The 23,594-nt window shown below is 40.5% G+C and overlaps 1 protein-coding gene across 2 annotated transcripts in view; it reads left to right on the top strand.

Annotated features, from left to right (window-relative positions):
- Positions 1-23,594, top strand: part of LOC117945707 (zinc finger protein 236-like) — a 53,651-nt gene that overhangs the window by 10,002 nt on the left and 20,055 nt on the right. For both annotated transcript variants that reach the window (XM_034873348.1, XM_034873347.1), the window contains exons 7-22: positions 1,459-1,581; positions 2,976-3,149; positions 4,395-4,572; positions 5,274-5,546; positions 6,313-6,516; positions 7,047-7,179; positions 8,719-8,979; positions 9,318-9,550; positions 10,343-10,444; positions 13,398-13,540; positions 13,663-13,766; positions 17,984-18,135; positions 18,830-19,006; positions 19,450-19,756; positions 21,788-21,891; positions 22,574-23,017. In XM_034873348.1, coding sequence (XP_034729239.1) covers positions 1,459-1,581; positions 2,976-3,149; positions 4,395-4,572; positions 5,274-5,546; positions 6,313-6,516; positions 7,047-7,179; positions 8,719-8,979; positions 9,318-9,550; positions 10,343-10,444; positions 13,398-13,540; positions 13,663-13,766; positions 17,984-18,135; positions 18,830-19,006; positions 19,450-19,756; positions 21,788-21,891; positions 22,574-23,017 — 3,112 coding nt within the window. The remainder of the gene's footprint in view (positions 1-1,458; positions 1,582-2,975; positions 3,150-4,394; positions 4,573-5,273; positions 5,547-6,312; positions 6,517-7,046; positions 7,180-8,718; positions 8,980-9,317; positions 9,551-10,342; positions 10,445-13,397; positions 13,541-13,662; positions 13,767-17,983; positions 18,136-18,829; positions 19,007-19,449; positions 19,757-21,787; positions 21,892-22,573; positions 23,018-23,594) is intronic.

Genomic DNA, 23,594 nt, shown 5'->3' with positions numbered 1-23,594 from the left:
AAGAGTGAAGTAGAGACTGAGGAGAAGCTAGTAGCTAACATGGATCATATGAGGCATTAGCTGACAAGAGAAAGTGGAAAAATAGTTGGCAACACAAGTGTTTATTTAACTGGAATTGAGTCTACAGCAGAATGTCTTATCTGTTAACAAAGAGCGTTTGTGCTTTAAGAGTATAATCTCCGTCGTCATTATAATCACCGACTGGAAGCTGTTGTTATTCTAACATTATACGATTTGAAATCTCTCTCAGCTGCAATAATCACATTTATTTCCGACTGTATATTAAAGTGCTGTTTTGGTTTGAGTTCACTTCACATACTGTTCAAAATAGATCCGTATCAAGATTGAAATTGAGATACTTGAGATTTTCACAGAGGAGATAAAGTAAAGGTTCCGCCTGCTGGTGTCTTTTGTTCGGTGAATCTAACGAGGATACGGAGCATTTTTGCACAATAGTTACAAGGTGTGAAGTTTTGTTTTTTCCAAATAAGTGAAGGATTTACAGTGGGTACCATGGTAACCGTGTACATATGTATGTCACAGGGGCATGTTCCGCACAGAATTGTTGATTGATGATTAATCATACAATTTGTATCAGTAAATATTGTTTTTTACTCATGAATATGTACTTTATTATTCCTCAATATGTGTTCATCTTCAAATTTGTGATGTGCAAAACATTTCAATTTAAAGGTCCGCCAATTGAATGTACACTTTTCCTTTTTGATTCAGTTTTGGGCCTTAAAGGGGAATCCTTTGGGAACGGAACTGTAAGATGCTCTTATGTAAACCCTCTTTATGACCAACAGCCTTTTATGTTCAATATGTGGAGTTTGTTGCCTGCTAAACTCAAACATGATCCTGACCTGGATCATTTGAAACTTCCTTTGAAACTGTTTTTGAAGAGGGAGCAGTCATGAATAATCTGCTGCTCCTGTTTTGTAGTGATTTATTCTATTAGTCTGTGTTTTGCATTGTTTTGTCTGTATGTATCTACTGATGAGTTTGCGTTCTCTACTGTCTTTTATGTAAATGTTGCTATTGTATTAAAAAAAAAAAAGTGTGTGCATTGCAAATCATCTTAGGCTATAAATGCTGTGGTGTGTGACATAGGCCTTTGCTACATACTAGTCCCTATACAAAACAAATAAACATAAATAAATAATCACTGTTTGAAATGGAACTCCAGAATCTGCCTTGCTTTAAATAGTAGTACTCAATCTACAATCTTCAAATAGTTAATTTATTTATCGGGCAATATAGGGATATCAGCCGAGCTCTACCAAATCCAACTCCACAAAACTCAATTTGCTTGGGATTGTGATATGTGGAGTTAATATCATCGTACATTTCTCTCTGAAAAGTCATTTTCAGTGACTAGAATGAGTCAGTGGACGGGAGCTAAAGCAAAAGACAGCTCCAGCCAGGGATAATGTCTTGTTTTATGTTCTCTTACAGACTAAAGGCGTACCCCTGTTCCCGTGCATGGACTGCAGCTGTGTATTCAAGAAGTTGGGCAGTCTGAATGCCCACATCAGCAAGATGCACATCTCTGTGATTGAGGTTCCCTCCAGCACTGCGGTGAGATGCAGAGCAGAACAGAAAAGGCTCTAACACTTAATCGGCCCAGCATCACTTTGAGTATACCACTAACTTTTAACCACTATCTTTGAAACGGACCGATACAGGGTACTACAATTTAAAAAAAAGTCATTATTTACCAGAAATTATTGCATTATTTACTTATTTTATTTGAGTCTTCTGTCAAGATTGTCAGTAGCCTCTTTCTCACTGACTCAATATGTCCTTTATAAACTATTTGCCAAAGATGTTTTCATCGTTCTCCTTAATGGCAGATAATGATGACAGTTCTTTTTTCTATTGGCATTTCAGTACACCAGTTCCCTTTTTCCAAAAAACCCTACATTTGCCCTCAAAGAGCATCACTCTCTTCCAGTTTTATGCTGTTAAACATTTCCGCCATAAATCAAGCCAATTGGCCGTGACAGACAGCTGAGCCTGCCAGTCGACTCAGTGAAGTATTATATTTTGTAATAATATTTCAACATTAAATTGTACAATTAGTAGGAGGACAATAACTGATTATCATTTGCAGTTTAGTGACGTCAAAATGCAATAGTAGAGCATCAGTGGAAAACAAATTAAAAAAGCAACCAGCTGCATGAAGCGGGGCATTAGTGCATAGAAGAAAACAACAGGGACACCAAGAGGGCATTTTCCACCATAGAGGCATCCCCTAAGGGCACTTTGTCCTGCATTGCACTGCATTACAATACCATTACAATTCCACTGAAAAGGACACCATAGAGGACACTTTATCTACCATGGGGAATCCAAGAGGACACTTTTATGGCTTTTGTTTCAAACAATGAGGCACCAACAGTGTTGAAATGCTACATGCCACTAGACATGGGCCAGTTACCGGTTTCAAGGTATACCATGGTTCCAAAATTGTCGGTCATACCGTTCCTAAGGTATGAGCTGTTTTTTATTGTTTTTTTTGAGTGGTAAAGGGGAAAAACTGCCGGTGTGTAGAGTGTTTTTTTCCCAGACATTTAACTTCTTTGAAAGCTATATTTGCAATACGGTGAAACAGTGATATTGTTGCTGGAGGTTATCGTAACCTCAGAATTGTATATCGGCCCATGGTTACATACCACATATCCTCAGACAAACTGACCTTGTATGTCGTAGCCACTGTCTGTATTTATTTTATTCTTTTTGTTGGCATGATGCATGATAAATTAAAGTGTCAATGATTCACACAGTTGCAGACACTAATTAACATTTTGTCCAAAATGCCCAATGCCCTGTTTATTTTATGCTCCAAGGAGCTCCAACAATTAAACTAGTCTGCTTTTAAACTGCGGCCTGTCCTGATCTTGTAACTGTCTCTTTGTCATGTAGATACACACCTTCCTTCTCACTCCATCCCTCCTCTTCTTCCCCTTCAGGATACAGAGGCGACAGGTCAGGCACCTGGGGAGTCCGAGGGTGGCGAGGGGGTGACAGATGTCATCCAGCAACTTCTAGAGCTGTCGGAGCAGGTCAGTGGGGAGACAGTCCAGCCCCAACCCCCAGAGCCAGCTATTGCCATGGAAACTGCCATCAACCAAGATATCCTGCAGGTGGGTAAAGGAAATACACCCATGCTAAATAAATTAGATGATCATAACAAAACTCAGTAATATTCAGGGCTCCACATGACTACTGGGAATCACATAACTCACACCTAACCCACAGTATATAATTCAAATGTAAATCTTAAAACATCCAAGTGCACCACTTCAGCTCCAATCCCTTAATGTGGTGCCCTGGAAATCCAGAGTTCTCCTGAGAGCACAGTTTGAATTTGCTCAGCGAGTTACTCTGGCATCAAGTAATGCTGCTCATTAACTATGCCTTTGTAGCCGAGCTGAACCAATCACATCGGTGTATCTGATATAGGCAGGGCCAGAGGCGAGCTAAACAGATGACAACAGTCTAATCTACGTCAGATCCGCAGGTAACTAAGCGTATGTTGTGATTGGTTGTAGTGTTATCCAATTGTGTGCAGTGATATTTTCAAATGGACGCTTGGTGCCGACCCTCGAGATGGGCAACTTTCATAACTCAATGCCAGACCCTTAATTGTTCGGATTTGGGTCTGGATTTCCAGGCTATTAATGTGCCATGTACTTGACAAAGATGCACAGTTCAAGATTCGTGGTACCCATAGTGCACTCATCCGAGCCAATCCTCTGCGGGGTCACCCTGTCTGAGAGGAGCTGTTGTCATTCCAGGAAGTTAGTCTGTTCCACAAGCACACACACACACACACACTTACAAAATATGGAAATGATTTGGTTGGAGATGGGAGGACCCACAGTGGGATTATATGTGGACGCTGAGAAATATAAAAAGAAAGAAAGTTTTCTTCACACTCACTAAAAATTCCCTGCAATAATGTTAGTTTGAAACCATATTATTCTCTGTCAATTTCTTTTCCCCTTGGTGACTGATTGTCAGGATGTTGGTGGTGGAAACAGGATCCATCCAGAGGAAAGGACAGTATAATAATGAATTAATGAATTTGTACCAGGAAGCTTTATAAAGGAGTACTGCTAGAGAGTTGAATACCTCGGCCCTCCAACACAAAAAGATGTGTTTATCACTGAGCTGTGGTTCTGCGCCATGGCTTATAGTTTTGGGCAATGTTTTGTCAATATTTGCCACAGTAATTCAAGCCATACCTCAAATTGTTGCTACTTACAATGATTCAATTTTTTTACAACACAGGTATTTTCTTAACGTTTAAGAAAAAAATGTGTTCTATAAGATGTGACTGGCATTTCCATAACTGTAGTTTGCAAATTTCTGTTCTGTGTCTGTAGCAAGCTCTGGAGAACAGTGGGCTGAGTGTGGTCCAGCCACAGAGTGATGTCCCATCCAGAGACTCACAGAACCAGACCACTGAGGGAGGTGCTGCAGAAAGCAAGAAAGTACAAAGTCCCAACAAACCGGCTAGGGAGAGGAAAAGGAGCATTTTTAAGAAACCTATACAAATGCCAGGTATGTGGGATCTTACAGAACATTCACTGTGTCACAATCACGATGAAAAGCCTGTAAACATCAATTTAGATTTTCTCTCCTTATGAATTATTGTTAAAGCTCAGTAGGTTTGCCGTTAGTCTGGCTCTCACCAGACCAAGCCAAGCGTCATAGAATTGAGATTGAGCTTTGGTTCTGGAGACTCTGCGCTGTATTTTCTCTGCACAAGAGGCGTGACCAACGGACATAGTTCAGATGACTCTGTACGCAATCCGATAGTCCTTTAACCAATCAGATTATTGATCCGGGGACGTAGATGTGACAGCAGCATCAACAGGTTTGCTGCGCTTCGGTGGCCGCTTTGTTGAGTGTAAATAAGAAGCTGCTTGGTCACTTCTCTATTCTCTATCATGTTAAACCCGCCAATAGCGCAGCAGGTGGTATAGCCCCTTTGTGATTGGTTCCTGCAAAATAGTGAACTGAAACAGGAGAATTAAACGTGCAGGTTTCCAGAACGTGCTGCAGGTCCAAATCAAATCGCCGGCAGTGTGGGCAGGGTTTACCCAGTCTAGTTGGCTGTTGCTTTTAAGTGAAGATTTAGTTTCATTAAATTGTTCATTCTTTTATATAAACTGTGCAATCAATTGTTTACAATAATAATAGATTAGTTCGTAATGAAAAGCCATCGACCGGCAGCTGCTTCACTCTGCCTTCCTTTCCAGGCTCTATCAGGGAGGAGAATGGCGTCCGCTGGCATGGCTGCCCATACTGCTCGAAGGAGTTCAAGAAACCCAGCGATCTTGTTCGCCACATTCGCATCCACACTCACGAGAAGCCTTTCAAGTGCAAACAGTGCTTCAGAGCTTTTGCTGTCAAGAGCACCCTCACAGCACACATGAAAACGCACACGGGTATCAAGGCCTTTGAGTGTCAGTGCTGCCTCAAGTGTTTCTCCACTTCTGGTAGCATGAAGGTACACATGCGTCTGCATACAGGTGAGAAGCAGGTCCACTTCATAAAAGGGTTATTTTTAAAGCCAAACTGAATTCAACATTTGAACACGCTTTTTTTACTTTATTGGTTTATTCCTGATGTCACATTTCTATGCCAACACCATTAGTATGCACATAAGTAAAAAGGAGACATCAAGCTTTCAACATCCTGTTAGCAGCAAATGACTACAACTAGAGCCCTCATTGGCACTAATGTGTTTGCAATCATTCTGTATTCGCTTCTTCTCAGTGAGATTACCTTAAAGAATTGGACTGGACATAACATGTCACTATTAGTGTGAATAAACAGAACTGTAACAGTTGTCTTACTATGTGCATCTGTGCATTAGTTTTTGTCTCTCTAATTGCTGTGTGGTGGCGCTGTCCATATTAGGTGTTCACTTTAGCTTTGGTTATGTGTTAGCTCCAAGCTATGGCCTTTGATAGATACATTCTTGGCTTTTTTTCTCAGGTTTTGTGCTTATACAGGTCCATGTCTCTGTCACTTTTCCTTGTGCTGTAAATGGATTTCATTTACATATATATTGTCTCCTGCTAACTGAAAGGCTTTGCAAGCTTTTGTAGACAGACATTAAATAAAATGATATGAGCTTGCTGATATTTTTGGTTTATGTGAGTTTTATATTCATTTAGATTGGTTTAGGGTAGTGGATTCTTATATATATATATTGTAGCTTATTTTTGAGATTCAGTCTAATTCTCTAACTATTAATTCTCCAAAGGTTCCTTTTTTCCCCACTTTTCCAAGGTGTACGTCCTTTCCCCTGCCCTCACTGTGACAAGATATTTCGTACATCGGGCCACAGGAAAACACACATTGCTTCTCACTTCAAAAGCTTGCAGCAAAGGAAACACAAGTTTCCACGGAAAACCAACAAAGCCAAAGTGTCCAAGAGTAACCTACCTCTGTCTGATATCCCCCTGCAGGAACCCATCCTCATCACAGACTTTGGTAAGAGCAAATGTTAACAGGCACAATTTCGGGGGGGTGTGGCGTCTGTGTTCGTGATTGCAAACATACTCATACAAAAATAAGATAAAAGATAAAGTGGAATTCAGTTCAGTTCAATTGGAGTTCAGGTTAGGGTTGTGCAAAAAAAATCCATTTGTATTGGAATTGCGATTCAAGCTCTACCGATTCAAAATTGATGGAATTCCAAAAATCAATTCATAACAAATATATATATATATATATATATATATATATATATATATATATATATATATATATATACATGGGAAAAGTAACTACATTTTCATACTGTTAGTTTTTTTAATCGAGAATTGTTTTTCAATCAAATTTTAATATAAGATCAAACAATGAACCTAAAAATCGACATTGAATCATAAAAATTTCTGAATTGTACACCCCTAGTTCAGTTGCTGTTCGTTTGTGTTTCTTTGTGTGCTGCGTGACTCTGCACAAAATGAAATGTCTTTTCCCATGGAACACATGTTGCTTCTTCACATGTTGTTTAACAGGCCTCATACCATCCCAAAACCCCCGCTTGGCTTTCCAACAATACCTTGAGGTGGTGGGCAGTGACCGGCCATACAAGTGCCAGTTCTGTAGTAAGGCATACAAGAAATCCAGCCATCTGAAACAGCATGTCAGGTAAAGCTTCTTTATGACACTACAATTTCAGTACAGAATGCAAAAGCATTGAAGCAATGTGACTTTTTGAGGGTCAAGACATGTATTTTCTGATTAATGTGCTGATAGTTGATGCACTTCCTTCATACACAGTACATCATATTGAATGGAATATTTTTCATGCGAGACAACATATGAGATGATAGAGGATGGTGTCTTTTTCCACACAGTGGTATTAAATGTTTGTGGAAGCATTTATACAGAGAATAAAAGTGGCCCAAGGATATAGCCTTGGGAAGCACTACATATCAGTGGGGCTACCAAAGAGGGACATAACCAACAATTACTGGTACTGTTTGACAAGGAGGGGGAGGAGGACTTAAACAAGTCAAAGGAAATGATTGTAGCTTTTCATCTTTTTCTTTTCACTGGCCAAAGTTTCTCCTTGAATATTTGGCCAAAATAAGGAAAGTTTACCATTATGGAGTCTCTCTCCATTAATGTTTAACAGAGAATGGATTAATCTGTACTATTGGGAGATTCCTGGAGAATCTTCACATTCGGTTCTAAAGGGTTCTAAGCCTAAATAATCACGTCAGAGAACTACCGAGAATGGTTTTCAGCTTAGCAAATTCACTTTCTGGAATGAGTTTGATGTGTTAAAAATATCCAAGATGGGATGAAATTAAATGTCAGACAGAAGGGGGTGAGAAAAAAAGAGTGGTTAGCAGATGGATAGAGGGGAAGCAGCAGGGTGGTGTTCAGCATTTGCAAGGCAAGAACAATCACAATTTCCCAATATACAAAATTGTCAAGTCAACTTATTCATATACTGTTATTCCCATTATTGCAAATCCAATACTGCAATTAAAGGATGCTCAGAGACATCTACCTTAACATCACTGGCTCTTTTCAATACCTGACATAACACCTTTTTTTCCCTTAAACTAACTTTGAAATACCCTTGTCAATCATGAAAACAACAGAATATTGAAATAGTAGCACTAGAATGATAAATAGCCTAATAACTCAGCTCTGACCTATTTATCTGTTGAATTTCCTAGCCTTTACATCATGAAAGACTTCCATCATTAGTCTGCCTTTCAATATTCAGAAGTTAATTAAAATATTGGCACTGTCAACCTCTCCATCTGCACCTTTGTTGGTGGCAGATTGAGATAAATGTCTTGCATCTCAAACAAAGGATCCATATCTGTAGTGACAGTTCCCTTTGATCTCTTGTTAATCTGGAACTAAACTTGACTAAAAAGCCAGGGAATGTGTTTTAAATCAACCAAGTAATAAATCGTTGTGACAGTTTGCTTCAAACCATGCATAGTAACTTTCCACCTTGCTTGGAAGAGATAACGTTTTCTGGGGGTAAAATGTTAAGTTTTCAGTACATAATACTAGCACCAGGTGTAATCACTTAGTAATTTCATAATTTGGCTGTAGCATTTATATTATCATGCTACTCTTTGTGTCCCACTCAAAACTAAATACTGAAACTGCAGTTTCATATCTAATTAGCTTGGTGCTGCTATCCTTTCATCATCCCAGGTCTCATACAGGAGAAAGGCCCTACAAGTGTTTGCAGTGCAGTCGGGGTTTTGCCTCCTCGGGAGTTCTCAAGGCTCACATCAGGACCCACTCAGGCCTAAAAGCTTACAAATGTTTGATGTGCGACACCACGTTCACCACCAGCGGAAGCCTGCGACGCCACATGACCACCCACAGTGACCTGCGACCTTACATGTGCCCCTACTGCCAGAAGACCTTCAAGTCGTCGCCCAACTGCAGGAAGCACATGAAGACACACAGGTCTGGGCTTTGTCTGTGTGCTTGTTCATGGCCGCGTTCGTTTGTTCTTTTGTATACTTTTTATCATGTACTCTCGCCGCATATTGACATGGACAGTAATGGTCAGTAATATCGTAATAGTAGATTTTCTCTATTTTGCAGGGCTCTAATTATTACATAACATAACATGTCACAAATGTAAGAGGCAACACGCTTAAGTGTCTTGTTCAGTTGTTGTATCGCAGTGGGAATTGTAAACAGATCTCCCACACCAAAGGCACGTGTGCAATCACCACCCATTCCATAATTACACACTAATGTATAAAATCTAAGCCCTGTTTTTCTTCTTGCTATACCAGGTATGAGCTGGCCCAGCAGCTGCAGCCCCAGTCAACAGATGACCCGTTAGGAGGGGGCGCTGTGGCCCATGACATGCAGGTGGAAATAGAGGGCGATTCCCTCCAGCAACCATCTGCTACCTCTGCAGAGCAGCAAAGTATGCTGGGACTGGGCCAGACAGAGGTTGTGAATGGTAGTCAACAAGTGACATTGGAGGCACCCCTGACTGACCAGCCCCTTGTACAAGGAGAAGGTAAGCTGCAGTGGCACATCATAGATGGATTACTGAACAGGTCTACCTGGTATCGGGCCAGGGTCCCTTGAGAGAAACCTCTCAATCCTCTCTGTAGTGTGATCAACCTCTCCATGTCGGTCTGTCTGTTGGTGTGTTCCGTATACACTATAACACTCCAGTTTCCGATAAGTAGGACTCAGTACTTGACTTCAGCACATGGAGAGTAATAGCATGGCTTGGCTGTAATCCATCTCCAAAGTCCAGGACCCGGTCCCCTGTCCTACAGAACCAAGCAGATCAGTGAAAACTTTTCCACAATTCCCTTTTTGTTTCCAGTTTAGAATTGGCTTTTCCTAAACTACCTCAGTTTAAAAATGCATGTCAGGTTCAGTACTCCTGACCTCAGCTATCTATATTTGATAACATTTTAATAGTGTATAGACTGCAATTTACCCTCCATACAAAGGTTTAAAGGAGGAGACAAGTCCATAGAATGTAGTTTTTCCATATTGTTCCCAAAAGCAGCACCTAGGGCAATAAGCTACACCTAACATGTAGTTAATGTAAGCAGTTCTTTTTACACACAAGAAACTGTTTATATGAGTGAGTGACCCGTGGAAATGCAGTGGGCAAACACCAACAAAGATGGAGACAAAAATAACAACAAGACCAGAACAGTTTTACTTTAAGTCCACAGTACTATAAGAGAACTGAACTAACAGTCAACATGTCCTGTCTATCTATCTTTATCTTCGTGAGTATCAAACTAATCTGTTGTGTTGCTCTGCATCTCTTCCTCGGTGGTGCCAGACTCATATGTGACTACCCAGCATGCTTTGCCTCAGAATATCAGCCAGTTTGAGTCACCAGCAATTCCTCAGCCTGGTTTTGACCAGCAAGCTTTAACGCAAGGTACAAACACACACACACACACACACACACACACACACACACACACACACACACACACACACACACACACACACACACACACACACACACACACACACACACACACACACATATATATGACATAACGTTGTTAACATAATGTTATTATATATAACACCCCTTCTGTCTCACCCATTTCACTCATGTAGGCTTTTTCATTCAGTTTTCAAACAGTAACCACTGCCAAACTCCGCTAAAGGAGCATCGTCAGACAATGTTTACATTACTGAAAGAGGTGAATAACTAGACCACAAGGTTGTTTGAATATGTAGTAACGTAATGTCAATAAGAACATGATTGACGTTACAGAGCTCCTTGGTTTTTTGTCCGTTTGTCTGTTATGAATGTTGTCGTTACTACCACATTGCATTGTGGGATACTTATGACAGCGTAGCATCCAGAAATGCATACTGTAATATTTTACTGCAAATAGTATGAACATTTGGACACTATTTGTTTTCGACATTCTAACAAATCTCACATACTGTTTTAGCATACTAAAGAGCATGTCAATATGGAATTTCGGACGCAGCCTATAAATTATGAACTGCTAACATGTTAAACATTTTAAAAAGAAACTTTGGACTGTTTGGACAGTTACTTTTGTTCTGAATTTTTCAGAGGGTTTCACAAGTTCAAAGTTGTTCAAAATTAAACTTGAAATTGTGGCTTTGAATGGATGAAAACAGATTTCAACATCCCCTTGATATAGAAGCCCTTCAGTTGGAAATCAACTGAATATTTCAACACAGATATTCTCAACACATAAATGAGCCCTCAGATGAATAACTTATATGACTGTGCGTGGCTTGAATACATTTATTGTTATTCGCTTTGGACGGGCGCGTCTGCCACATGAACGTAATGTAATAACTTAATGAATCCTGAGAGGGGAAACTAGTGTGGTCGCCAATGGACGCACAATAACAAATGACGAGCGATGCACAAATCAGACAGATCCCAGCAGACAGCATCATACACAATATAATGCCACAGCAATATAACACTTACACACAAAGTCACACATACTCCAAGAGAACATTAGTGTGGCTCAGATGACCGCCTAGCTACTAAATCCAATTAAAAAAACAAGCACTACAAAAAATAACAATAAATGAGTACAATCAATGTATGAATAAATAAAAAAGCAGGCTATAATTGATACGCCTGAAAACAGGACTAGTAAACATGAAATAATTCAAAAGTCGCACAGTGGTGGAAACTAAAGACCAACACACCAAACAGGATGACATTCAAACTGAGGTATGGTCTTATCTCTTGTTCTGGTTCTTTTCTCAAACCGGTAATCCCTTTTTGTTATTATCACACATAATCATATGGGAATGAGCAGAAACAAATATAGATGCTGAAGTATTGATTTTCCGATCCAATAACTAGTTACAGTTAATTCAATTCAATTCAATTTTATTTATAGTATCAATTCATAACAAGAGATATCTCAAGACACTATACAGATAGACCACACTCCAGAATTTACAAGGACCCAACAGTTCTAGTAGTTTCCTCCAGAGCAAGCAACAGCGCGACAGTGGCGAGGAAAAACTTCCTTTTAGGCAGAAACCTCGGTCAGACCCAGGCTCTTGGTAGGCGGTGTCTGACGGGCCGTAGCATGTAGCTTACATGTAGCATCTACGCTACAGCAGTGGTGGAAGGAGAATTCAGATTCTTTACTTAAGTAAAAGTACTAATACCACACTGTACAAATACTTGGTTACAAGTAAAGGTCCTGCATTGAAAATGTCAGAGTATGAAAGAATCATCAGGAAAATGTACTTATTATATATAAATATTCACATTTTAGAAACTGGAAACCATCTAAACAGTTCTGTTAGTCAAGTAAGTGCTATTGGCCTATATATTGTTGGGTTGTTTAATACATAGAAAAAATGTATTTTATAAACTACATGTGTTTTGTGTGCAAAAGTCTTAATTTGTAACTAGTGACTAAAGCTGTCAGAAGAATTTAGTGGAGCAAAAAGTACCATATTTCTCTCTGTAATGTAGAATAAAAATATAAAATAACTATAAAGGGCAAGCACCTCAAATGTGAACTCAAGTACAGTGCTTGAGTAAATGTACTTGGTTCCATTCCAACACTGTGCTACAGTAGCAATCACATTGCTGCCTGATAATATGTGAACACTCTGTTAGCTTACAGTAACACTGAAGCAGTAGTTAAATGCTCTCTCGTCACTCGTCTTTCTAAATCCATTTATTAATGACACTTAACAGCTATTGTGGCCACATTAAATTCCTTGGCTAGTGTTTTTTTTTATGCACATATTTCTAACACTAACTTAGACTCAAGGCTGTACATCATCTAACATATTTCTGCTGCAGGATGTAATCCATTGGCCGGTCAGTAATCATTGCCTGCAGTTTCAATGAATGATTGTGTTGTCCTCACAGTTCAGTCATTCAAAATCAATAAAAGCCATTCTTCCTCTTGGCGAGCTAACTCTCTACATGTTGTTTTGCTGTTTTGTGCAGAAGTTGGAGGAAAAAAAAATGCGCACCTAGATTTCATAGTTCATTATTTTTTCTGCTGAGAGCAATATATGTGCTTTATTGACGTATCAACTGCTTTTGTGCTGAGTTGTAGATCCACTTTTGCTGTGAAATGCCTTGGCATCAGGCATGCCTCTTTAAAGCTTGGTGTTTTCATTCTAAAGGTTTCCATTGTTTAGTAAACTGCATTATAGTATCTAGCATTTACACATGTTTAATGGCAAAGTGTATTCGCCAAAAACCGCTGAATGATTATTCAATTAAAAAAATAACCATTTGATTTTTTAAATTTCTTGTAGAGCCAGCATTTTAGTCAATGCTAGTGCCTTTTCATCTGATCACTGATAACTCAAGAGACTGATTGTTCTCTGTTGGCTCCCTTCAGGCTTCACCATCACTGAATCAAGCTACAATCAGTCCCAGTTCTCTACCGTCCAGCAGCTGCAGGATTCCAGCACCCTGGAGTCTCAGGCCCTGTCTTCCAGCTATCACCCCCCGAATCTGCTCCATGTTTCCAGTGCTGAGGTGGTGAGTCCTGAGCCTCCACCTGTGCCCTTAGCCCTTTTCTACACGCACATAGTGTCCTTGTAAATGCATTTCTATCTCCATTCTGAGTCCATTTTGTTGTATATATCTTTTTTTTAATCTAGACAAATGGGCTCCTTCAGCAGAGCAGTCAGGATGAGCTTCAACTGACCACTGAAACACAGGACTACCAGGAAGACAGCGAGGACAACAGCAAGAGAGCCTACAGGTTGTTTTTGCGTGCGTGCGTGCGTGCGTGCGTGCGTGCGTGCGTGCGTGTGTGTGTGTGTGTGTGTGTGTGTGTGTGTGTGTGTGTGTGTGTGTGTATATATGTGTGCCTGCTTGTTTGAGTGATTCAGAAAGTGCTCCTTCCTATGTTCTGTACCAGTACTGGTAATTAGAACTAGAGCTGAGCAATATATCAATATCATATCAACATCGATATGCAAGGCTAGATATTGTCTTACATTTTGGATATCATGACATGACACAAAGTGTTGTCTTTTCCTGGTGTTAAAGGCTACATCACAGTAAAGTGGTGTGATTTTCTGCACTTACCAGACCTAATAGCTGTTTTATTATTTGTCCCATTAAGTCATTATGTCCACATCATTCGTAACTATTTCTCAAAACTCTCATTGTGTCAATATTTTGTAAAAGTATCGCTAATTACCACTGAAATATAGACATAGATGTATTTGGACAAAAATATTGTGACGTTTGGTTTTCTCCATATCGCCCAGCTCGGATTAGAGCTTCAAGTCTTCTGGTTCTTCCTTTTTTTCATCTTTGCAGACCTGCATTTCGGTATATAGCTTCTTTTCTTAAAGATCCTTTTAAACTCTGTCAGAATAGATGGAGGAGATTAGGGAACTGTGATCCTTAGCTCCCTAGATCATAGTCCAGCTTTTGGACCGCTCATTCAAGGACAGTGGATGACTTTCCGAAAGCTGCTCCTGTTGTCTTGGCTGAGTGATTTGAGTTGTATTGAAAAGTGAATCTCGACCAATTCTGATGTTGTTTATGCTCTCTTGTTTGTACTGTACCTCTCAATTCTAACCAATCATCAAGCCTACTCATGACTTGATGCTGTCATAGCAGGTTTCACAGAAGACAAGGTGTTAACCATGGTGTTAACCATGCCTGGGAAAGTACTTGGTTTTCACCAAAGCACTTGGCAGTCAGGCCAAAGAGTTCAATTTTGTCTCATCCAACCAGAGTACTTTGAGAGCAGTTTGGCAACTCCAGGTGACTCAGCAGCGGCATTCATTCCACCATTTATGCCTGATTGCACCGTAGCACCTTGGTCTGATGAGACGTGATGCTGCAGTAATGTTTTTCTATCTGTTCTTTCATCACTGGACATAAACATTGTATTGTCTTTTGCTCACTTTCTTGGCCAATTAACCCATTTTCCCAGATGATTGGCATTTGTTGGTCATATTCTACTTCAAAGGGCGAGTGAGAGTTACTTTGTGATCTTTGGTCAAGAGTAATTCCAGTGTCATAGCAGCTCTATAACAGGATCAGAAAATGCAGAGTTTTAGAGCGAGCGCCCAAACCACAGTGACGTTGTATGGTGGAGAGAAATAGAGAGTGGCTGAAGAGAGAGAGAGCCCAGCGGCGTTAGAACAAAGCCGTGGCTCAGAGAAATAAAACGTGTTTTCGTCGATTCATCACTAGAAGTGTAACTGTACCAAGCATCTCACTATCACTAACTTTATTTACTTTTATAAAGTTTTTTTTCAAAAATGAGTCTTATTAGGGTCATCTTATATTTGGACCATTACGATACTTCAAGTTTCTACCCATGTTTTCATATTGCATTAATGATAACCCGTCTCTGTAATCTGAGATGCACCAGACTGCTGAGTAATTTTATTTCTGCTTGTCGGTTTGCTGGCTTTTAGTTTCCCCTCAGTGCTTACATTTTGTTTGTGATCTCTGCAATATCCAAACAAATCTTTCCAGGGCTTAAAGCAGAGTAATGATAGGCATCACCTTAATACTGAGCCCGGGGAAATCATAGCACTCACAATGACTGCCTTTAATAACTTTGTCTGCCTTTGCTATCAGCATCTTTCATCTTAAACTTTTCCCCAGATAAACAAAAGCATTTATAGACATGCCCCGGAGATGCACTCACGGTTGCCCAGGTATCAAATGCATCGCCTCAATATGTTGTAATCACTGTTCCATGTATATAGCAAGCCTGTCAACAACTTTTTAACAACGTTGTGAAAAGTAGAAACTGAGTCACATCCATGTTTTTGTGAAGTTCTCTCAATTCATTAATAGGATTTCACGAGAACAAAATAAATCCTCTACATCATCTGTTGTTGGATTTACCACCATTTGGACAGGAACAGCAGCAACTATTTAAATCATTCTCACACACTATGTTTTCCCTTCCTGACATCAGCTTTATATTTAGGGCAGGTCTAGTGAGCGTGGATGGTTAACAGGGTTAAAGAAAACACATGCCACACAGCCTATGATACCACTTAGATCTGACTTATGAGGAGAACCTCTATAAATACTGGAACTGGCATTTGGAAATCCTGTTTAAAATGACACGGTCCACTTAGAGTCTAAAGATACTATGTTACACAGGCTCTGAATTCTCACTCGCACCCCTCTCCATGAAGTACAGTTGAGCTGAGTGTACAAACTACATCCCAACATAGGGCTTACTGCACAGCGAGCTCCAAAAACCAGCAACGAAAAAAGTAGGACTGTCTAAATCTGTGTGAATGCGTGTCGTTATGAAGTGAGGTGCACATAACGCGTGCACCCGCACACACACACACACACACACACAATACACAGCCTCCCTCCCTTCCTCAGAGTCCCTGTTAATTTGCCTACTCCTTACCACGCCGTCAACTACTCTCTCTTCCATCTTTTCCTCAATCGCTCCCATGGCCATGTCACGGTCATGCTCCTCCTCCTCGTCTTCTTCCCTGTCATGATTTTGTTTCTGCTTCTCACCTTCCTCTACTTCTGGTAATGCTGTTGTTGAAGCAGCTACTAAAGCCCCAAACATGTCAGAAATGTTGGCACATCTTTTGGCATCCGCCCGTGGATTCTTTATCTTTTTCTCCTGCAATTTCTCAGCAATTTCTCCCTTGCGCTTTGGTGGTCGTTTGTCCATTTTAACGTGGATTCTAAACTTCCAGCATAAGCATGACTAGTACAGCTCGTGCCTCAGGGCCGGGAGTAGGCAAGGGGGTTTCTTGATTTGATTGTGTCAGGCCAGTGCCAATAATGAAAATGAACCAGTGGGCCGCTGTCAGTTCTTTTTATAGATATAATTACAGTATATCTGCGATTTGGCCCAAAAGTGTGTCGGCCCACCTGGAAAATGCCTGGTGTGCCAGATGGCCAGTCCAGGCCTTTTTTGGAGCCAGCCGTAGACACTGGTAAACAGAGGCACAAGTGGATCAGCTTTTCCACCTCGGTAAAGAACTCTTTTGTCGGTAAATGTAGAGCTGATTCAAAGCGATCAAGTTCTTTGACTGAGTTGGAATGCTTGTTGTTTTAAAACTACTATAACTATCCCTCTCTTCATTGCACACACCCCAAACCTGACATACAAAATGTCATGGAACAGAAACAACAACCAGAGATATTTATAAGCCATCATTTTATTGTCATCGCAGTTTCAAAGCTTTGCCACTCCCCCCCAACGTCTTGCACCAATGCATAGGTGCGTCCCTAGTCTTTCATGTATAATTTGGTCATCAAGTGGAACAAGACAGTCCTCAATCCGACACTTTAAACTTCAGCCAATAATGTTTCCGAACATCACAGCACAATTAACAATTGCCAAAGAACAAACACAACCATAAACCTGCCAGCTAATGTGGGGACAGTGGGGACAGTGGACACTTGGCAGCAGAATGCACTGGTGTTTACGATGAGTGACGGCCTTCTGACTGTTCAGTATTCTTTTGACAACAACAAAGGGGTGAACTGGTCATTAGTGTAGTTTGGTAAAATGTAAAACAGTTAGCATAAAATAAGTATATTTAGTTAGTTATTATATGTTATGTATAGGTTATATATGTTAATCAAATGTCAATATCGTTCCTTTATAATTTTTGAACAAATTTGCATTCTTCAAGGATTACGTAACAGCCCGCAAACCAATAGGGACACTAACACACACATGTAGAGTATGCATGCTTTGTTACCCTATCCTCTTTAGAAGATTTAAAAGAGCCAGCGATGTGACATAAAAAACACAAAAAAAAACTGGGAAGAAGGTGAATAGTGTGCCTCGGTGTCAGGACAGCTTCCCTTTCTCCGTTAAAAATAAACCTTGCCCATAATTAGCCCAATGTGTCATGGTATGTTATGTGACTACTTAGTCTGCCAGTTGATCATCAAATTATTTTCTGAGTGGTACTGTAAATAACGGCAACAATTCTTTTCCCTCTTCAGGTGCAGTTGGTGTAGTAAGGGCTTTAAAAAGTCGAGCCATCTGAAGCAGCACGTACGCTCCCACACGGGGGAGAAACCATACAGGTGTCACCTCTGTGGACGAGCGTTTGTGTCAGCCGGAGTCCTGAAGTCCCACCTCAATACACACACAGGTGAGCTCGCTTTGGACTAGGTGCTGAGATTATTTTTTTTTATTACTATTATTCGATTTTCCAAGCTGAAAGTCATTAAAGGCCATGCACACTATTAAATATATCATATTCCATATTTCAATTGGAATATTCAAAGGATTCAAATCTGAGTGGTACATTGTGATTCAAAATGGTAAAACCTTATCTCCCAAAGCCAGCTCATGCATTTCCGTCACACCACGGTTACAAATTAAACAAGTTTTAAATGAAACTTGGAGCCAGCGCTACACCATTGACTGCCACAATCAATCATTGTTGTGTGCTGTGCAGTTCAAGATATGTGGAAAAAATTGAATAGTGTTATGACTTTCAGCAAAGGACATAAAGTAAATAAGCAGTATGAGAAATTTATGCAAAGTTATCCGTTTTTATATACAAATAAATATATATACATAATAGCAATGCGCCAAGGTACAAACGCCCCTGGCTTTTAAAGGGAATGGGAGATGACACTCTGATTGGTTTATTTGCATATACAGTATGTGTGTGTATGTGTATATATATATATATATATATGTATATATATATATATATATATATATATATATATATATATATATATTTATTTTATTTTTTCTTTCAATTTGTCACATTAAACCTTACTAGAAGTTTTTTTTTAATGTGAAACTCTGCCTCTGTCATCTCTCGCTGACAGGAGTGAAGCCCTTTAAGTGTAATGTTTGCGACGCCTCATTTACCACCAATGGCAGCCTGAACCGCCACATGATCATCCACATCAAGTCTTTCAAATGCTCCATTTGTGAGGAGAGCTTCAGGACCAGTCTGCTGTGTAAAAAGCACATGAAGAAGGAGCATGCTGTGGAGGAGCAAAGTAAGGACGCCGAGACAACATTCGGATGTTTCATTACATGACACTTACGCACAGGGTATACACACACTCTACACAGGGTCATTCCCATTCCATTGAATTTCCAAGTTATTGGAAAGATGTTTGAAAAGTTTAAAGACACAAACAAAATTGCCTGGAATACGTTATTTTTAAAAAGGAAAGGAAAAATGCTAATACATATTCTATCAGTTTGCCAAAAGATAGGTTTTTGCCTTGAATCAATGGAGAGTTGGTTTGAAGCTGTCTGTACACTGTGTATGCGATCTGTGCTGTCAAGTAACAATTTGGATGTCTGTGAAAATGATTTCCATATTTTTACTCTTGAAAATGTTTCACTCTGCCCACATCTTCGCATCCGTTTTGAGTTGTCTAGCATGAAGCACGACCCAAAGGCACATAGTGGTAATAGACTCCGATTCTCCCAGTTATAGGTCTGGAAAGTCAAGACGTCGATGAAGAGGATGAAGAAGAAGAGGACGAGGATGGGGAGCAGAAGTCAAAGAGGAGGGGTTTGGAAATCATCACTTTCACCGAGGAGCAGGCGGCCGAGCTGGCGAAGGATCCTGGCGAGGAGGCCTCGGTGTCGGAGCGCATCCTCGCCCAGTCAGCGGCGGAGAGGGATCGAATCAGCGAGATCAAAGACAAGGCCGTTGAACTGGAAACAGAACCCAAGTTTGCCAACTGCTGCAATTTCTGCCCCAAGAGCTTCAAGAAGCCCAGTGACCTCGTCAGGTAAATTCAATTCAACTTTCTTTATAGTATCACATCGTAACGAGTTATCTCAAGACACTTTACAGATTGAGAGGTTGAGAGGAAACGTGACTGTGGTAAAACACTACACATCAGGACGAGCAGTTCAAGGGCCAGCGGCGCACCTGGCGCAGCATGGTGCAAAGCTCGACTCAAGTGTCTCTGCTATTTTAGGACCGTCATGCGCACACGTGGTTTGAATAGCAAATGCAGCTGCGCCCATCTGTGCGCCCATGGGCGTGCTGGTCTTACAGGGAGGTGTGTTCAGGTGAATTCTTGGCATATTTCTTGAGGCAACGGGAAGTGATTGCGTTATTGACCAACAAAAACCTGGACTAAAGTTACTAATGCAGCATGTCATTTTTATTTTAACAGTGCATTAGTAAAGGCACCTAGGCTTATGCACAGTACACACACACTATGCTTGTTACACACACACAGGGAAGCGTAGCAGCACATACACATGCAAAAGATTACATATAAAAATATCATGGTGCAAATCGGCCATCATAATAGCAATGCGCCAAGGTACAAACGCCCCTGGCTGTTAAAGGGAATGGGAGATGACACTCTGATTGGTTTATTGCATGTTACTCCTAAACACACCTACAGTGATGAGTATAGAAACCCCTGCTTAAGTTGACAAAAAAGAGGAATAAAATAATAATACCTTAATTAAAAAATGAGGAAAAATCCAACCTGTAAGGACACAAATTTTCTTTGTGAATGAATATTTGTTGCTATGCATCCTGATAAAGTTCACGAACAAAAACAGACTCTTTATTGAAGCCGCTATATTTTCAGGCTTGTGGTGATGCACAATGTGCTATAGGTACTGACGATTTGTTTGTTTTTTGTCATGGTTTATGTGTGCAATTAAAAGATTTTAAAGATTTTAAAGATTATTTTTTGGGGCTTTTAGAAAAGAATAGAATAGAATGCCTTTATTGTTTACACACAAGTACACAATAACTGTATTACTGATCCCTTTACAGTGTTGACACAAAAATATAAGAATATAAGATAACAATATAAAATATAAAAAATAAAAAATATAAAGTCAAAAATATAAAGTGTAGGTAGTGCAGAAAAAAAAGGGGGGGGGGGGGGGGGGGGGGGGGGGGTGCTGGTGCACAGTCCTGAGTCCGGAAAGCCATTGTATACATATATAAAATTGCTTTGAACACACATTGTGTGAAAGTAGATAAGTGTTAACAAATTAATAAATACTGCACAGTAATGAAATGAAATGGTTAATGTGGAGTGGAGTTAGTGCATATGTTCAGGGTGGTTATGGTCTTTGGGAAGAAACTTTATTTATTTATTCATTTTCTTTTATTAGTGACAGAGGATATACAGGAGAGGGGGAGAGAGATGGGGGATGACACGCAGCCAAAGGCCGCAGGTCTGATTCAAACCCGGGCCGCTGCAAAGGACTCAGCCAACATGGCACCCCATGTTGGCTGACTGGGGGAGCTAGAGGCTACCCCTGTGATTTCAATTCTAAGCTAAAAAAAATCGTGATTCATAATTTTTCCCAATCGTTCAGGCCTAGGATCCAGATGAGTCTCCACTGTCACTCTGTTTGGATGAAGAAATACTGTATTGTCACTTGTTTTTTAAACAACCATAACTTACGTTATGATATATGATGAAGCGTATTCCCACTTATGGTGTAGACAGGAAGTTCATAGCAGAGTCACTTTTTTCCCCTGAACAAGTCAGATACTCACCAGTTAGCCACATTTATTATTTAAGTTTTCATATTTGGATTCAGAGTGCATTTGCAATTTCCTGTAACAAAAGCACCAGGAACCAAAGGCATGAGATGGACGAGTGCCCTTGGGCAGTAACCAGTAAACACTGGTGAGGCTTTTTATCGTGCTGGCTGTTTCTATTGCAGTATGTCATTCGTGCCATATATTCAAGTTCCACTCATTGCTGTCTTTTAAATCTCCCATCTGCCCTTGTGCTCTTTCCAATGTTCCTAAGATGATTTGCTTCCATGTCTAGGCACATTCGGATCCATACAGGAGAAAGGCCTTACAAGTGTGATGTATGTGGGAAGAGTTTTACGGTAAAATCTACCCTGGACTGCCACGTGAAGACACATACAGGTTAGAGTTTTATCACAATAAATCATCGCTTAAAGGTGCTGTACTCGATATTCAAACTGCTCTTAGTGCCCTCTGTGTCTGCCGACGCACACGACCCTTATGTGCACTAAAGAAACACAAAACAAAGAACAGAGAAGCTCAGAATACGACACACTCAGATGCAGTGGAACTTCATTCTGTGCCCAGGATGCCAGGACTCCACTAAGTCTTTACATAGCAAATAGTTGTTTACTGCTATATTAATGTTCTGAATATCGACTACAGTCCCTTTAATCAACCTGCGGTTGGAGTTGTTTAGTTTGTGGTTGTGGAATTTCTTGAACATTGTATTTGGAGACGAGCATAAACAAGATTTGATATAGGATCTGGCAAATTCAGACAATATGATGGAATCTAATGTTTAGATTACTTAAAGGAATGGTAATACATTTAGTGAATGTAGCTGTGCTACAGAATGTAGCTGTTGCTTGTATGCTACGGTATTTGCTTTATTCCGGATGTCCATTACTTTGATGCTTTCAGAACCTCTTCCGCATCACTGTGGAAGAAGGTCTGGTAATGCAAGACTACCGAACCATTATACACAAAGAACAGGGAGTTCTGAAATATTTGACCACAAAGAGACAACAAGCTGGTGTAGCCTGGAGAAGTCCTATTCACTCTCCTTACTGTGTCTCTGCAGGTCAGAAACTCTTCAGCTGTCACATGTGCAACACCTCCTTCTCTACAAAGGGCAGCTTAAAGGTGCACATGCGCCTCCACACCGGCTCCAAGCCTTTCAAATGTCCCTTCTGTGAACTCCGCTTCAGAACTTCCGGCCACCGCAAAACCCACATCCAGTGCCACTTCAGGCCAAGCCTCGACAGCCGCAAATCCAAGCGGTCTGCTTCATCTACTGCTCAGGCCGGTCATGGTCAAGACCCAGGGACTGGGCAGGCTGTGGGACCGGGCCAGGTGCAGCAGGCAGCCATTTCAGATGCTCTCCAACCTGTGGGTCTGCTACAAACGTCCAACTCCAACCCCAATATTTACCTCCCAGCCAACCAAGTCCTGACAGGGCAGTTTGACCAGAATCTACTGCAACAGGGACTGGTGGGGCAGGCCATCCTGCCGGCCTCCATGTCAGGTAGGGATTATGGATGGGTCACACAGAACAAAAAATGGCTTCTTATTAATCAGACAGAGCGGTAGATCATAGGGACATTTTGCATATTTTATTGTGATTGACGCAGAGTAGCAAGAAGTCAAGTCTGTTTGTTACAGAGCAATGATTTTATAATCTCAACGTTATAACGGCCCATGGTCAGCAGGCATCATTTTGAGAGGAAGAAATGACGGTAAAATGGAGGCGCTGAATTTTATGATTATGTCACCGTGCGGTGTTATAAATGACCCAACAACAGCGCGTTTTATCAATGTTCGGCACCTACTCTGACCGGAATGTCAGGCATGATGATTAATGCACCGATGTTTGCCGGTGGAACTGAATTGCTGCAGGGATCATCATTTCTCGTTCAGTCAGATGATAATGAGTTGACAGCTGCACAGGATAAGATGAAGGATGTGGCTGAGGCAGGGAGGACGAATGTGTTTACGCCACCTTCTAAATCACAATCACAATCACAATAAAGGTTTAAGTAAGTACTTTAACAGAATTTGCCTTGGTGGTTGGTGCACACATAAACAAACAAATATAAACAATA

This window comes from Etheostoma cragini, chromosome 6 (genome assembly GCF_013103735.1).
Source record: "Etheostoma cragini isolate CJK2018 chromosome 6, CSU_Ecrag_1.0, whole genome shotgun sequence".
NCBI classification, from domain to species: Eukaryota; Metazoa; Chordata; class Actinopteri; order Perciformes; family Percidae; genus Etheostoma; species Etheostoma cragini.
This window is presented reverse-complemented; position numbering and strand designations above follow the sequence as displayed.